Source organism: Notolepis coatsorum (genome assembly GCF_963971535.1).
Source record: "Notolepis coatsorum genome assembly, chromosome: 1".
NCBI lineage: Eukaryota > Metazoa > Chordata > Actinopteri > Aulopiformes > Paralepididae > Notolepis > Notolepis coatsorum.
In genome coordinates this window covers 317,064,402-317,082,005 of record NC_140165.1, presented here as the reverse complement: position 1 = coordinate 317,082,005, position 17,604 = coordinate 317,064,402, and the positions used below count along the sequence as shown (strand labels likewise).

Here is a 17,604-nt window from a genome sequence, read left to right as displayed (position 1 = left end):
GTCTTATTTAGGGTTGGGTTCCTTTCACATTTGAACCGATACCGGTACCTGTGAATCGATACCGGTACTCAACGGTACCTTTTTTTCTGTACTTTAGTCTAAAAAAATGTAATCTACCTCCCTCAGTTGCAGTTGGAGACTGCAATTCGAAACTGGCCCCTATAAATGTCCTAACACAACCCCCTCCAATGTACAGTAAATGACCAAGTATGGTTTTGTCAATATTCCAATGTACAGTTTTGCTTGTACAGTTGTACAGTGTCCCCCACCCACCCACCCCTCCTACCCAACCACCCCCCCCCCCACTCACCCACCCAACCACCTCCAATGTACAGTCCCCCCCACCCCCCCCCAACCCCACCCCACCTACCCAACCTCCTCCAATGTACAGTTTCTACATCAAATGTATATACTCTCTTTTCTGGACTCTTTTCGTATCACAAACAGTACTGTATTTGCAAATCTGGTATGTCATAAATGTAGCAGTACTGTCTATCTGTATGTCATGTATGTATATGTTATGATGAATTGAAAATGGGGGACCCTGATGTAAACAAGACAAAAGTCTTTCTCTGGTCTGCATGCGGCACACTTCATAGGTTTCGTTTGGCGGTAAACGAAACGTTGATGTCATCGGACTTAAAAAAATAAGTAAAGCCCAGCTACTTTAAACCCTGCACACCACGCACTCCTCGCTCTCATCACAGGCTTGGTGCGTATACACAGGGCCTCATACGACAGTGTTGAACATTGAACAAGAAGCTTCTATCCCCAGGCCATCAGGATGTTAAATGCTAAATGACAATAACACTATGTAACAAACCATCAAATACACTCCAGCACACACTCACTTTAAACAAACAACTCACTGCAGCACCCACTTTACCCACTTTAGAACACCTAACACACTTTATATGTATTGGTAAAGAATTTGCACTACAACTCATACCTCATTACATCTTACTGTAAATTGTACCTAAATTGTACCTCATCCCATTTCTGCATTGTACTGTATATTGTATTGTAACTCAGTTACTTTTCTACTCTGCATCGTATTATTGTATATATGTACATTGAACACTTTTGTCTACGTACTTGACTTCTATTTTATACTTTTTTTTTTTATCCATTTTTTCTCCTTTTTCTATTTTTCTCCCATCCCAATTTCGCCTCGCCAATTCTCCCTTCAATTCGCCCCTCCCCTGTCTCGAACGTTGCTAGACTATGCCTCCCACTGGTCGGCTGCAGTGAGGACCACCAAGCCTTGCATCACGTGTCCCCTCCGGTACACGAGGAGGCAGCCGTCGCATCTTTTCACCTGTACAAAATGTTCATTCAATCAATCACCGTGCAGATTGATTGATTGAATGAACATTTTATTAGCAGATTGCAGAATGGGGTACAATACAGTACGGCTCAATACACACAATTGTTAAGGGGATGCAGACCAGAGAAAGACTTTCGTCTTGTTTACATCAGGGTCCCCCATTTTCCTTTCATAATGAATTGTAAGTAAGTAAGGGTGCAACTTGCTCCGTGCAATCCATTCTTTGTGGATTTAGCCCTGAGACTTTAGTATGTGTTGTGTTTATTAACCCTGCTGGTGTTGTGTTTCTCCAGGAACATTAACCCTGTTGTTATGGTGTTTCAGGACATGGCCAGCAGGGAGCCCTTCGGTATGTTTGACAACATGATGAGCATGAGGAGCAGGATGGAGGACATGAACAGAAACTTTGTAAGTTCCCTCATCATGAGTGACGTCACACTTCATATGAACGCTGTTTATCGGGAAACTAATGCGGTTTGTCTTTCACAGTTATCAAAGGTTGCTTTGTTAGCATTCGATTGGTTAACCCTTTCACTGCCGCACTACCAAGCGGTTAACCCTTTCACTGCGACAACACACAGAAGGTTAACCCTTTCACTGCCACACAACAGCTGGTTAACCCTTTCACTGCCACACGACAGAAGGTTGTGTGGTAGTAAAGGGTTAACCTTCTGTCGTGTGGCAGTGAAAAGGTTAAAGGAAATAAGATATTTGATGTTTTTTTGTTTTTAGTTTTATTATTCAAATGCTAATTCTACATGGTCCTACATCATGCTGTATTATAGAGCCATGGTTGCGTTGCGTTCACTTTCAGAACAGATTGCTAAAGCACCAACTAAAACAATCTTTAAAAGACAACTGAAACAACATCTAACAGCCCTACGCTTGTACATTTAGACACACACACACACATACGTATAGTTACTTTTATTTTTATTTACATTGTCATTTAGCTGACGTTTTTATCCAAAGCGACTTACAAGTTCTGTACAACAAGACAGCAGGAAGGAAGGGCACAACTCTATCAGCTGAGTAAAGGCGCTCCCATAGTCCAGCAGACTGTACACAGAGCAGACTCCGCGGATGTCCGCGCGGACTCTTGAGCTTTGATCTCAGCGGACAGCAGACCCACAGGTGCGACGCTCCTATTTTCTGAGGCGCGGACATCCGCGCCGCTGACTTGGTGTCACACAAAACGCTGCTCGGCGTTTTGGTTGACATCGAACTGCATTTAATGTGACGCCGCGCGAGCGATTGGTGGCGCGAGGAGAGAGATGAGCCCGTGAAGCGCTCTCTCTCTCTCTCTCTCTCTCTCTCTCTGTCTCTCTCTCTCTCTCTCTCCCTCTCCCTCTCTCTCTCTCCCGCTGATAATGTTCCCTCTGATCTGCCAGTACAGTAGAACAGACAGAATTGTGGGAAATGTAGTAAAACTGGAGCGAGAAATGTAGGAAATAGACCGCGGACGTCCGCTGAGATCTGCTGGACTATGAAAGCTCAAAGAGCCGCGCGGACATCCGCGGAGTCTGCTCTGTGTACAGTCTGCTGGACTATGGGAGCGCCTTAACAATGCTCATCAAAGTGTTGAGTGCTACAGTGTAGGTTAGTATAACAAGTGCACGACAGTCAGGTGCAGGAGAGTATTTTAGTGATAGGAACATCAATAGCCTACACAAATAGGTGGCAAGAGTTTACTTTGTACGTATATCCAGTGCCTATCAATCAGGGTAAAAGATTGTAGTATATGTACGTATGTTTAATATATAGTATTATATACACATGTCATTTTCTGATTTGAATACCACTTGGTTGTTTTGACTGTGAATGTCTTCTATATTGTCTATATATGCTATGTGTTTGACCCCAGGAAGAGTAGCTGAGGCTCAGCGCATGGCGATCCTAATACAATCACACATCCCTAACTTGTTAGATGCTGCTAATAGGAAACTCGCATTTATTTGAAATAACTCCAGAATTCCCAAACCCCTGTCATAACGGAAAGACATCTTTGTTCTAGATAACGGGCCAGAGTTGAGAGGCTACGGTAGCTTTAGCTCTTTCAGAGACAAGCGTTCGAAACCCCATAAATTTTTTCTAGGGATGTCCGATATTATCGGCCGATATCGGCATTAAAATGTGATATCAGGAAATATCGGTATCGGTTTAAATTTTTTATTAAATTTTTTACATTTCTATAACCTTTATTTACCCAGGCAAGCAAGTAAGAACAAATTCTGATTTTATTTATTGTCAAAAGTATGCATAATGTTGTGTTAATTCCACAACAAGAGATATGTAATGTTAATTATCTGAAATTATTCCATTTTTTGGGGGGGGGGAAACCCTGCATATATCGGTATCGGTTGGTATCGGTTGATATCGGTATCGGAAATTAAGAGTTGGACAATATCGGTGTATCGGTAAAAAAGCCAATATCGAGCATCCCTATTTTTCCCCCATTGACTTGACAAACGCGCTCCGTTTCAAGTGAGCTGCTGACGTCGCTTGTAAGGAAATTGTTCTCTCAGTCTTACTTCTGTTCCACCGCCACCTCAGACTGGCACAGGAACTGTAGTGTTTGGCATTCTGTCGTAGTTAGTAGTAACATACGTGTGTGTGTGTGTGTGTGTGTGTGTGTGTGTGTCTCTGTGTGTGTGTGTGTGTGTGCGTGTGTGTGTGTGCCCGTGCCCGCGCTCCAGGACAACATGCCCACAGACTCCGACAACAGCCACTCGTTCAGCTCCTCGTCGGTGACGACTTACTCCAAGGTTGGAGACCAGGCTCCCCAGGTGTTCCAGGCCTCCTCCCAGACACGCCGCGCCCCCGGAGGGGTACGAGCTCCGCGCACCACACACCAGACACCAGACGCCTGACACCGCATGACATCACTGTTTATTCCAGGACATTGCAACACGGCGTCGTGTATATACTGTACACACCGCTACTGTATGTGTGCAGTGAGACGTAGAAATGAGGCGAAAGAGTAAGAGAGGCGAACGGGGCGAACGAGCCAATCGAGCTCATTGCGGGGTGCGGTGAGTCGAGAGAGAGAGAAGCTTCTCCGCCCAGAACCTAATAATGATAATGATGTCGTAATCTATAGCTCTGTTGGTATATATAATATATACTCATGTAGAGCAACACCTGCTTTATCAATATCCCAAACTATTTACAACAGTAGAGGATGCACAGTATCATGGTATTACTACAGGTGTATATAGTATTACTACAGCAGTATATAGTATTACTACAGCAGTATATAGTATTACTACAGGTGCAGTATATAGCATTACTACAGGTGCAGTATATAGTATTACTACAGGTGCAGTATATAGTATTACTACAGCAGTATATAGTATTACTACAGGTGCAGTATATAGTATTACTACAGGTGTATATAGTATTACTACAGGTGCAGTATATAGTATTACTACAGGTGCAGTATATAGTATTACTACAGGTGCAGTATATAGCATTACTACAGGTGCAGTATATAGTATTACTACAGGTGCAGTATATAGTATTACTACAGGTGTATATAGTATTACTACAGGTGCAGTATATAGTATTACTACAGGTGCAGTATATAGTATTACTACAGGTGCAGTATATAGTATTACTACAGGTCCAGTATATAGTATTACTACAGGTGCACTATATAGTATTACTACAGGTGTATATAGTATTACTACAGGTGCAGTATATAGTATTACTACAGGTGCAGTATATAGTATTACTACAGGTGCAGTATATAGTATTACTACAGGTGTATATAGTATTACTACAGGTGCAGTATATAGTATTACTACAGGTGCAGTATATAGTATTACTACAGCAGTATATAGTATTACTACAGGTGCAGTATATAGTATTACTACAGCAGTATATAGTATTACTACAGGTGCAGTATATAGTATTACTACAGGTGCAGTATATAGTATTACTACAGCAGTATATAGTATTACTACAGGTGCAGTATATAGTATTACTACAGGTGCAGTATATAGTATTACTACAGCAGTATATAGTATTACTACAGGTGCAGTATATAGTATTACTACAGGTGCAGTATATAGTATTACTACAGGTGCAGTATATAGTATTACTACAGGTGCAGTATATAGTATTACTACAGCAGTATATAGTATTACTACAGGTGCAGTATATAGTATTACTACAGCAGTATATAGTATTACTACAGGTGCAGTATATAGTATTACTACAGGTGTATATAGTATTACTACAGGTGCAGTATATAGTATTACTACAGGTGCAGTATATAGTATTACTACAGGTGTATATAGTATTACTACAGGTGCAGTATATAGTATTACTACAGGTGCAGTATATATAGTATTACTACAGGTATCATAGTATTACTACAGGTGCAGTATATAGTATTACTACAGGTGTATATAGTATTACTACAGGTGCAGTATATAGTATTACTACAGGTGCAGTATATATAGTATTACTACAGGTATCATAGTATTACTACAGGTGCAGTATATAGTATTACTACAGGTGCAGTATATAGTATTACTACAGGTGCAGTATATAGTATTACTACAGGTGCAGTATATAGTATTACTACAGCAGTATATAGTATTACTACAGGTGCAGTATATAGTATTACTACAGGTGCACTATATAGTATTACTACAGGTGTATATAGTATTTCTACAGGTACAGTATATAGTATTACTACAGGTGTAGTATATAGTATTACTACAGGTGCAGTATATAGTATTACTACAGGTGCAGTATATAGTATTACTACAGGTGCAGTATATAGTATTACTACAGGTATCATAGTATTACTACAGGTGCAGTATATAGTATTACTACAGGTGCAGTATATAGTATTACTACAGGTGCAGTATATAGTATTACTACAGGTGCAGTATATAGTATTACTACAGGTGCAGTATATAGTATTACTACAGGTGCAGTATATAGTATTACTACAGGTGCAGTATATATAGTATTACTACAGGTGCAGTATATAGTATTACTACAGGTGCAGTATATATATAGTATTACTACAGGTGCAGTATATAGTATTACTACAGGTGCAGTATATATAGTATTACTACAGGTGCAGTATATAGTATTACTACAGGTGCAGTATATAGTATTACTACAGGTGCAGTATATATAGTATTACTACAGGTGCAGTATATAGTATTACTACAGGTGCAGTATATAGTATTACTACAGGTGCAGTATATAGTATTACTACAGGTGTCATAGTATTACTACAGGTATCATAGTATTACTACAGGTGCAGTATATAGTATTACTACATGTGCAGTATATAGTATTACTACAGGTGCAGTATATAGTATTACTACAGGTATCATAGTATTACTACAGGTGCAGTATATAGTATTACTACAGGTATCATAGTATTACTACAGGTATCATAGTATTACTACATGTGCAGTATATAGTATTACTACAGGTGCAGTATATAGTATTACTACAGGTGCAGTATCATAGTATTACTACAGGTGCAGTATATAGTATTACTACAGGTGCAGTATATAGTATTACTACAGGTGCAGTATCATAGTATTACTACAGGTGCAGTATATAGTATTACTACAGGTGCAGTATATAGTATTACTACAGGTGCAGTATCATAGTATTACTACAGGTGCAGTATCATAGTATTACTACAGGTGCAGTATATAGTATTACTACAGGTGCAGTATCATAGTATTACTACAGGTGCAGTATATAGTATTACTACAGGTGCAGTATATAGTATTACTACAGGTGCAGTATCATAGTATTACTACAGGTGCAGTATATAGTATTACTACAGGTGCAGTATATAGTATTACTACAGGTGCAGTATCATAGTATTACTACAGGTGCAGTATATAGTATTACTACAGGTGCAGTATATAGTATTACTACAGGTGCAGTATCATAGTATTACTACAGGTGCAGTATCATAGTATTACTACAGGTGCAGTATATAGTATTACTACAGGTGCAGTATATAGTATTACTACAGGTATCATAGTATTACTACAGGCGCAGTATATAGTATTACTACAGGTATCATAGTATTACTACAGGTGCAGTATATAGTATTACTACAGGTGCAGTATATATCATTACTACAGGTGCAGTATATAGTATTACTACAGGTGCAGTATATATAGTATTACTACAGGTGCAGTATATATAGTATTACTACAGGTGCAGTATATAGTATTACTACAGGTGCAGTATATAGTATTACTACAGGTGCAGTATATATAGTATTACTACAGGTGCAGTATATAGTATTACTACAGGTGCAGTATATATAGTATTACTACAGGTGCAGTATATAGTATTACTACAGGTGCAGTATATAGTATTACTACAGGTGCAGTATATAGTATTACTACAGGTGCAATATATAGTATTACTACAGGTGCAGTATATAGTATTACTACAGGTATCATAGTATTACTACAGCAGTATATAGTATTACTACAGGTGCAGTATATAGTATTACTACAGGTGCAATATATAGTATTACTACAGGTGCAGTATATAGTATTACTACAGGTGCAGTATATAGTATTACTACAGGTGTCATAGTATTACTACAGGTGCAGTATATAGTATTACTACAGGTGCAGTATATAGTATTACTACAGGTGCAGTATATAGTATTACTACAGGTGCAGTATATAGTATTACTACAGGTGCAGTATATAGTATTACTACAGGTGCAGTATATAGTATTACTACAGGTATCATAGTATTACTACAGGTGCAGTATATAGTATTACTACAGGTGCAATATATAGTATTACTACAGGTGCAGTATATAGTATTACTACAGGTGCAGTATATAGTATTACTACAGGCATCATAGTATTACTACAGGTGCAGTATATAGTATTACTACAGGTGCAGTATATAGTATTACTACAGGTGCAGTATATAGTATTACTACAGGTGCAGTATATAGTATTACTACAGGTGCAGTATATAGTATTACTACAGGTGCAGTATATAGTATTACTACAGGTGCAGTATATAGTATTACTACAGGTGCAGTATATAGTATTACTACAGGTGCAGTATATAGTATTACTACAGGTGTATATAGTATTACTACAGGTGCAGTATATAGTATTACTACAGGTGCAGTATATAGTATTACTACAGGTGCAGTATATAGTATTACTACAGGTGCAGTATATAGTATTACTACAGGTATCATAGTATTACTACAGGTGCAGTATATAGTATTACTACAGGTGCAGTATATAGTATTACTACAGGTATCATAGTATTACTACAGGTATCATAGTATTACTACAGGTATCATAGTATTACTACAGGTGCAGTATATAGTATTACTACAGGTATCATAGTATTACTACAGGTATCATAGTATTACTACAGGTGCAGTATATAATATTACTACAGGTGCAGTATATAGTATTACTACAGGTATCATAGTATTACTACAGGTATCATAGTATTACTACAGGTATCATAGTATTACTACAGGTGCAGTATATAGTATTACTACAGGTGCAGTATATAGTATTACTACAGGTATCATAGTATTACTACAGGTGCAGTATATAGTATTACTACAGGTGCAGTATATAGTATTACTACAGGTATCATAGTATTACTACAGGTGCAGTATATAGTATTACTACAGGTATCATAGTATTACTACAGGTGCAGTATATAGTATTACTACAGGTGCAGTATATAGTATTACTACAGGTGCAGTATATAGTATTACTACAGCAGTATATAGTATTACTACAGGTGCAGTATATAGTATTACTACAGGTACAGTATATAGTATTACTACAGGTGTCATAGTATTACTACAGGTATCATAGTATTACTACAGGTGCAGTATATAGTATTACTACAGCAGTATATAGTATTACTACAGGTGCAGTATATAGTATTACTACAGGTGCAGTATATAGTATTACTACAGGTGCAGTATATAGTATTACTACAGGTGCAGTATATAGTATTACTACAGGTGCAGTATATATAGTATTACTACAGGTATCATAGTATTACTACAGGTGCAGTATATAGTATTACTACAGCAGTATATAGTATTACTACAGGTGCAGTATATAGTATTACTACAGGTGCAGTATATAGTATTACTACAGGTGCAGTATATAGTATTACTACAGGTGCAGTATATAGTATTACTACAGGTATCATAGTATTACTACAGGCGCAGTATATAGTATTACTACAGGTATCATAGTATTACTACAGGTGCAGTATATAGTATTACTACAGGTATCATAGTATTACTACAGGCGCAGTATATAGTATTACTACAGGTATCATAGTATTACTACAGGTGCAGTATATAGTATTACTACAGGTATCATAGTATTACTACAGGTGCAGTATATAGTATTACTACAGGTATCATAGTATTACTACAGGTATGAAAGTATTCTGTACTTCTGTATGACAACTATTAAAGAACTTGAACTTGAACTTGTATATAATATTACTACAGGTATCATAGTATTACTACAGGTGCAGTATATAGTATTACTACAGGTATCATAGTATTACTACAGGTGCAGTATATAGTATTACTACAGGTGCAGTATATAGTATTACTACAGGTGCAGTATCATAGTATTAAGATGCGTTTATTGGCCTCCGTTCTCATCTACTGTAAAGTCTGCGCTTTGTCGTCGTTGTGTCTTTACCCGCCGGGTGTTTCTGATTGGTTCTCCAGATCAAGGAGACCCGGCGGGCGCTACGGGACTCTGAGAGCGGATTGGAGCAGATGGCCATCGGTCACCACATCCAGGACCGAGGACACGTCGTGGAGAAGAAGGTCAACAAGAAGACGGGAGAGAGGGAACACAACCAGGACTTCGACAACATGGACGAATGTATGTTGATACAGTAGATACTGTTTGTTGATACAGTACAGTAGATAATGTCTGTTGATACAGTAGATACTGTTTGTTGATACAGTACAGTAGATAATGTCTGTTGATACAGTAGATACTGTTTGTTGATACAGTACAGTAGATAATGTCTGTTGATACAGTAGATACTGTTTGTTGATACAGTACAGTAGATAATGTCTGTTGATACAGTAGATACTGTTTGTTGATACAGTACAGTAGACAATGTCTGTTGATACAGTAGATACTGTTTGTTGATACAGTACAGTAGATAATGTATGTTGATACAGTAGATACTGTTTGTTGATACAGTACAGTAGATAATGTCTGTTGATACAGTAGATACTGTTTGTTGATACAGTACAGAAGATAATGTCTGTTGATACAGTAGATGGATAGTAGACAGCATAGATACAGTACAATCAATCAATCAATCAATCAATCATCTTTATTAACAGACACAGGGTCCACAGAGTAAAAAAAACACACAAACATAAATACATCACACTAATAAAAACATAAACCAATAGCAGCTCTACAACAGTAGATGTCTTGATACAGTACAGTAGATAGATAGTAGACAGTAGATACAGTACAGTAGATAATGTATGTTGATACAGTACAGTAGATAATGTATGTTGATACAGTACAGTAGACGGTCAATGTGATTCCTGTAAAAACAGGAAGCTAGGGAGGGACTTGTCGTGGATATTGAGATTGGCATTTATCGTAGCCCATAGTGCTGATTGTGCATTACGGTCGACCCATTAGCTAGCGAGCTAACGTTAGCAACACATAGGTTAGCAACGTTACGCAACATTATTAACATTAACTAATTGAACATTGAACATTTGTGCTAGCCTAGTTACAACGTGCTTTGATTACATGGGGCCTTTAATATCTATACATGAATAAATAAAACATCTACATAGCTTAGAATGCTTCCACAGGCCCACACAGTCATTTTGAACCTTCAACCAGGTTCTATATAGTGTTTGGCTCAGTGGAAAGATCTCCGTGGCTCCAAATAGGGCTTCGCAGGGAGCCGATCAGCTCCCACAATTGTTAGCCACCACAGGACTAGATTTGGAGCCATTCTCTATACATACTGAATGGCCTGTCAATCGTTCAGCATCGGGTGCGCACACCCAGGTGTTTTGCAGCAACCAGGACCAGATCTCGGATCCGATTAATATTTTCTTCTTGGCTCCTCAGTTGAGCAGTTTAGCTATAGCAGAGTCACACGGCTGACGTGAGAGAGATTAGGCTCTGAACTCACAGCAGAAAGAGCTGCTCACTGCGCTCCCACGGCTCTGTCCCGTCACCCACACTTGACCCGCACTTGAACGCTCGGCGTGCGCGTTGGTTGAGCCTAGTGCAAGTGCACAAGGGTGTCCCGTTTCTTTAATAAGCCCGAGCACAGCGCGTTCGATTTGCACTTCATCCACTCTTAAGCTCTGACCGATGAGGAGCGGCATGTGGCTAAGTGTGACCCTCAGTGCAGCGCAAGGGTGACGTTTATTGTTGACACCAACATAAACACAGACGCAGTTCCCTTCATGCCCATTCAATTACAGAAATTGGGCAACTAATGTGTGACAAATGTACTGATACCTTAGTACCGATATACCTTAGTACTGATAGCTTAGTACTGATAGCTCAGTACTGATACCTTAGTACTGATAACTTAGTACTGATAGCTCAGTACTGATACTGATACCTTAGTACTGATAACTTAGTACTGATAGCTCAGTACTGATACCTTAGTACCGATAGCTTAGGAGCGATACCTTAGTACTGATACCTTAGTACTGATAGCTCAGTACTGATACTGATACCTTAGTACTGATAGCTTAGTACTAATATCTTAGTACTGATACCTTAGTACTGATATCTTAGTACTGATACCTTAGTACTGATAGCTTAGTACTGATACCTTAGTACCGATAGCTTAGGAGCGATACCTTAGTACTGATACCTTAGTACTGATAGCTTAGTACTGATACATTAGTACTGATACCTTAGTACTGATAGCTTAGTACTAATAGCTAGTTAGTACTGATAGCTTAGTACTTATAGCTTAGTACTGATAGCTAGTTAGTACTGATAGCTTAGTACTGATAGCTTAGTACTGATAGCTAGTTAGTACTGATAGCTTAGTACGTATAGCTTAGTACTGATAGCTAGTTAGTACTGATAGCTTAGTACTGATAGCTTAGTACTGATAGCTAGTTAGTACTGATAGCTTAGTACTGATAGCTTAGTACTGATAGCTTAGTACTGATAGCTTAGTACTGATATCTTAGTACTGATACCTTAGTACTGATATCTTAGTACTGATACCTTAGTACTGATAGCTTAGTACTGATACCTTAGTACCGATAGCTTAGGAGCGATACCTTAGTACTGATACCTTAGTACTGATAGCTTAGTACTGATACATTAGTACTGATACCTTAGTACTGATAGCTTAGTACTAATAGCTAGTTAGTACTGATAGCTTAGTACTTATAGCTTAGTACTGATAGCTAGTTAGTACTGATAGCTTAGTACTGATAGCTTAGTACTGATAGCTAGTTAGTACTGATAGCTTAGTACGTATAGCTTAGTACTGATAGCTAGTTAGTACTGATAGCTTAGTACTGATAGCTAGTTAGTACTGATAGCTTAGTACTGATAGCTTAGTACTGATAGCTTAGTACTGGGAGCTAGTTAGTACTGATAGCTAGTTAGTACTGATACCTTAGCCCAGTGTTTCTCAAAGTGGGGGGCGCGCCCCCCAGGGGGGGCGCAGAGGCATGACAGGGGGGGCCTTGAGATTTATTTTAAAAAATATATATATATTACAGAAAATTATCACTAAAGTGCTATCTGTTGCAGCTGCACTGTTCTCCATGAAAATACCATTTCTCAAAATCTGAAAATCATTATTTAATAAAACACAGAAAAGGATCACCAAGTTACTCTGGATAAAAAAAAACTTTACAGACAACATTGAGACAAAGCTTCCTGACACATCTCCATCCAAACTCTTGGAAGAACTCTTTGAAATCTCATCTGATACCACCTAGAGAGCTAGTTTCAGAGTGTGGTGCTGAGCACCAAGTATCTCATCTCATGGCCCACCAAGTATCTCATGATGCAGCAGTTAAGGTGTTGATACCATTCAGCACCACATACAGTATCTGTGTGAAGCTGGCTTTTCATCCATGACAGCTCTGAAAACAAAATATAGGGCCAAGTTGAAAGGTCACAATATTGGTGTTATTTCAATAAATTTAAACATGGCCCATTTCATGACTATTTTGTTGGGGCGAGGGGGGGGGGGCCCAAAATATTTTGGTCCACCAAAGGGGGGCCTGACAGAAAAAGTTTGAGAAGCACTGCCTTAGCCCAACTAGAGGTCTCTTAACTACTTTTAGTTAACGTAGTCCGACGTCACAATACGTCACCAGAGTGGACGAGCACCTAAGCACACTTAGCTTAGTGAGGGGAAATGGGATGCAGTACTGTTGTCAGTCCTTCTCTCTGGAAAACAAGGTTTAGTTTCATCGTGTCATCACCCATTAGTCCACAGGATGATGGCGAACATGATCCTGACGTCTGACCTCTGACCCCCCCCGCCCCCCCCCCCTAGCTGAGGCACAGACCTTTGACGAGGAGTGGCAGCGTGAGGTGTCCAAGTTTCAGCCGTCTGTCCCCATGTCTCGCCTGGAGGCCCCCAAGCCGCCAAGGGCAGTACACCGGGCGGCCATCACTGGCCCCGAGCAGGCCCACAGGTCAGTAGCCACACCAGAGCAGGCCCACAGGTCAGTAGCCACACCAGAGCAGGCCCACGGGTCAGTAGCCACACCAGAGCAGGCCCACAGGTCAGTAGCCACACCAGAGCAGGCCCACGGGTCAGTAGCCACACCAGAGCAGGCCCACGGGTCAGTAGCCACACCAGAGCAGGCCCACAGGTCAGTAGCCACACCAGAGCAGGCCCACGGGTCAGTAGCCCAGAGCAACAGGTCAGTAGCCCAGAGAAACAGGTCAGTAGCCCAGAGAAACAGGTCAGTAGCCCAGAGCAACAGGTCAGTAGCCCAGAACAACAGGTCAGTAGCCACACCAGAACAACAGGTCAGTAGCCCAGAGCAACAGGTCAGTAGCCCAGAGCAACAGGTCAGTAGCCCAGAGCAACAGGTCAGTAGCCCAGAGCAACAGGTCAGTAGCCCAGAGCAACACGTCAGTAGCCACACCAGAACAACAGGTCAGTAGCCAAGAGCAACACGTCAGTAGCCCAGAACAACAGTTCAGTAGCCCAGAGCAACAGGTCAGTAGCCCAGAGCAACAGGTCAGTAGCCCAGAACAACAGGTCAGTAGCCCAGAACAACAGGTCAGTAGCCCAGAGCAACAGGTCAGTAGCCCAGAGAAACAGGTCAGTAGCCCAGAGCAACACGTCAGTAGCCCAGAGCAACAGGTCAGTAGCCCAGAGCAAGAGGTCAGTAGCCCAGAGCAACAGGTCAGTAGCCACACCAGAACAACAGGTCAGTAGCCCAGAGCAACAGGTCAGTAGCCCAGAACAACAGGTCAGTAGCCCAGAGCAACAGGTCAGTAGCCCAGAGCAACAGGTCAGTAGCCACACCAGAACAACAGGTCAGTAGCCCAGAGCAACAGGTCAGTAGCCCAGAGCAACAGGTCAGTAGCCCAGAGAAACAGGTCAGTAGCCCAGAGAAACAGGTCAGTAGCCCAGAGCAACACGTCAGTAGCCACACCAGAACAACAGGTCAGTAGCCCAGAACAACAGCAGTAGCCCAGAGTAACAGGTCAGTAGCCCAGAGCAACAGGTCAGTAGCCCAGAGCAACAGGTTAGTAGCCCAGAGAAACAGGTCAGTAGCCCAGAACAACAGGTCAGTAGCCCAGAGCAACAGGTCAGTAGCCCAGAACAACAGGTCAGTAGCCCAGAGCAACACGTCAGTAGCCCAGAGCAACAGGTCAGTAGCCCAGAGCAACAGGTCAGTAGCCCAGAACAACAGGTCAGTAGCCCAGAGCAACATGTCAGTAGCCCAGAGTAACAGGTCAGTAGCCCAGAGCAACAGGTCAGTAGCCCAGAGCAACAGGTCAGTAGCCCAGAACAACAGGTCAGTAGCCCAGAACAACAGGTCAGTAGCCCAGAGCAACAGGTCAGTAGCCCAGAGCAACAGGTCAGTAGCCCAGAGAAACAGGTCAGTAGCCCAGAGCAACAGGTCAGTAGCCCAGAACAGGTCAGTAGCCCAGAGCAACACGTCAGTAGCCCAGAACAACAGGTCAGTAGCCCAGAACAACACGTCAGTAGCCCAGAACAACAGGTCAGTAGCCCAGAGCAACACGTCAGTAGCCCAGAACAACAGGTCAGTAGCCCAGAACAACAGCAGTAGCCCAGAGTAACAGGTCAGTAGCCCAGAACAACAGGTCAGTAGCCCAGAACAACAGGTCAGTAGCCCAGAGCAACAGGTCAGTAGCCCAGAGCAACAGGTCAGTAGCCACACCAGAGCAACAGGTCAGTAGCCCAGAACAACAGGTCAGTAGCCCAGAGCAACACGTCAGTAGCCCAGAACAACAGGTCAGTAGCCCAGAACAACAGGTCAGTAGCCCAGAACAACAGCAGTAGCCCAGAGTAACGGGTCAGTAGCCCAGAACAACAGGTCAGTAGCCCAGAGCAACAGGTCAGTAGCCCAGAGCAACAGGTCAGTAGCCCAGAGCAACAGGTCAGTAGCCCAGAGCAACAGGTCAGTAGCCCAGAGCAACAGGTCAGTAGCCCAGAACAACAGGTCAGTAGCCCAGAGCAACAGGTCAGTAGCCCAGAGAAACAGGTCAGTAGCCCAGAGCAACAGGTCAGTAGCCCAGAGCAACAGGTCAGTAGCCCAGAACAACAGGTCAGTAGCCCAGAACAACAGGTCAGTAGCCCAGAACAACAGGTCAGTAGCTCAGAGCAACAGGTCAGTAGCCCAGAACAACAGCAGTAGCCCAGAGCAACAGGTCAGTAGCCCAGAGCAACAGGTCAGTAGCTCAGAGCAACAGGTCAGTAGCCCAGAGCAACACGTCAGTAGCCCAGAACAACAGCAGTAGCCCAGAGTAACAGGTCAGTAGCCCAGAACAACAGGTCAGTAGCTCAGAGCAACAGGTCAGTAGCCCAGAGCAACACGTCAGTAGCCCAGAGCAACACGTCAGTAGCCCAGAACAACAGGTCAGTAGCCCAGAGCAACACGTCAGTAGCCACACCAGAACAACAGGTCAGTAGCCCAGAGCAACACGTCAGTAGCCACACCAGAACAACAGTTCAGTAGCCCAGAGCAACACGTCAGTAGCTCAGAACAACAGGTCAGTAGCCCAGAGCAACAGGTCAGTAGCCACACCAGAACAACAGGTCAGTAGCCCAGAACAACAGGTCAGTAGCCCAGAACAACAGGTCAGTAGCCCAGAACAACAGGTCAGTAGCCCAGAACAACAGGTCAGTAGCCCAGAGCAACACGTCCGTAGCCACACCAGAACAACAGGTCAGTAGCCCAGAACAACAGCAGTAGCCCAGAGCAACAGGTCAGTAGCCCAGAGTAACAGGTCAGTAGCCCAGAACAACAGGTCAGTAGCCCAGAGAAACAGGTCAGTAGCCCAGAGAAACAGGTCAGTAGCCCAGAGAAACAGGTCAGTAGCCCAGAGCAACACGTCAGTAGCCCAGAACAACAGGTCAGTAGCCCAGAACAACAGGTCAGTAGCCCAGAACAACAGGTCAGTAGCCCAGAACAACAGGTCAGTAGCCCAGAACAACAGGTCAGTAGCCCAGAACAACAGGTCAGTAGCCCAGAGCAACAGCAGATACCAGTCACATGTACCAGTCAACAACTGTAGTCGGTCGATGATTTAAACTGACGTTTTCATCCGTTTGTGTGTCGCTGTGTCTCCTCGTCTCCACAGAGAACAGCCCAGGCCGACGGCAGAGGGGAGAACACCGACACACGTCAACGACCTCAACGGGAACGCCTCGGCCGTCTTCACCAAACACTAGGAACGCCTCGGGGGCGTCTTCACCAAACACTAGGAACGCCTCGGGCGTCTTCACCAAACACTAGGAACGCCTCGGGCGTCTTCACCAAACACTAGGAACGCCTCGGGCGTCTTCACCAAACACTAGGAACGCCTCGGGGGGCGTCTTCACCAAACACTAGGAACGCCTCGGGCGTCTTCACCAAACACTAGGAACGCCTCGGGCGTCTTCACCAAACACTAGGAACGCCTCGGCCGTCTTCACCAAACACTAGGAACGCCTCGGGGCGTCTTCACCAAACACTAGGAACGCCTCGGGGCGTCTTCACCAAACACTAGGAA

At 42.3% G+C, this 17,604-nt stretch overlaps 1 protein-coding gene across 1 annotated transcript in view; it reads left to right on the top strand.

Annotated features, from left to right (window-relative positions):
- mlf1 (myeloid leukemia factor 1) overlaps nucleotides 1-17,395 on the top strand; it is a 42,554-nt gene extending 25,159 nt beyond the window's left edge. Inside the window, exons 2-6 of the mRNA XM_084331833.1 lie at nucleotides 1,652-1,735; nucleotides 4,024-4,155; nucleotides 10,086-10,245; nucleotides 13,901-14,042; nucleotides 17,194-17,395. Of these exons, the coding sequence (XP_084187959.1) occupies nucleotides 1,652-1,735; nucleotides 4,024-4,155; nucleotides 10,086-10,245; nucleotides 13,901-14,042; nucleotides 17,194-17,284 (609 nt within the window). The 3' untranslated portion in view covers nucleotides 17,285-17,395. The remainder of the gene's footprint in view (nucleotides 1-1,651; nucleotides 1,736-4,023; nucleotides 4,156-10,085; nucleotides 10,246-13,900; nucleotides 14,043-17,193) is intronic.
- Nucleotides 17,396-17,604: the final 209 nt, after the last annotated feature.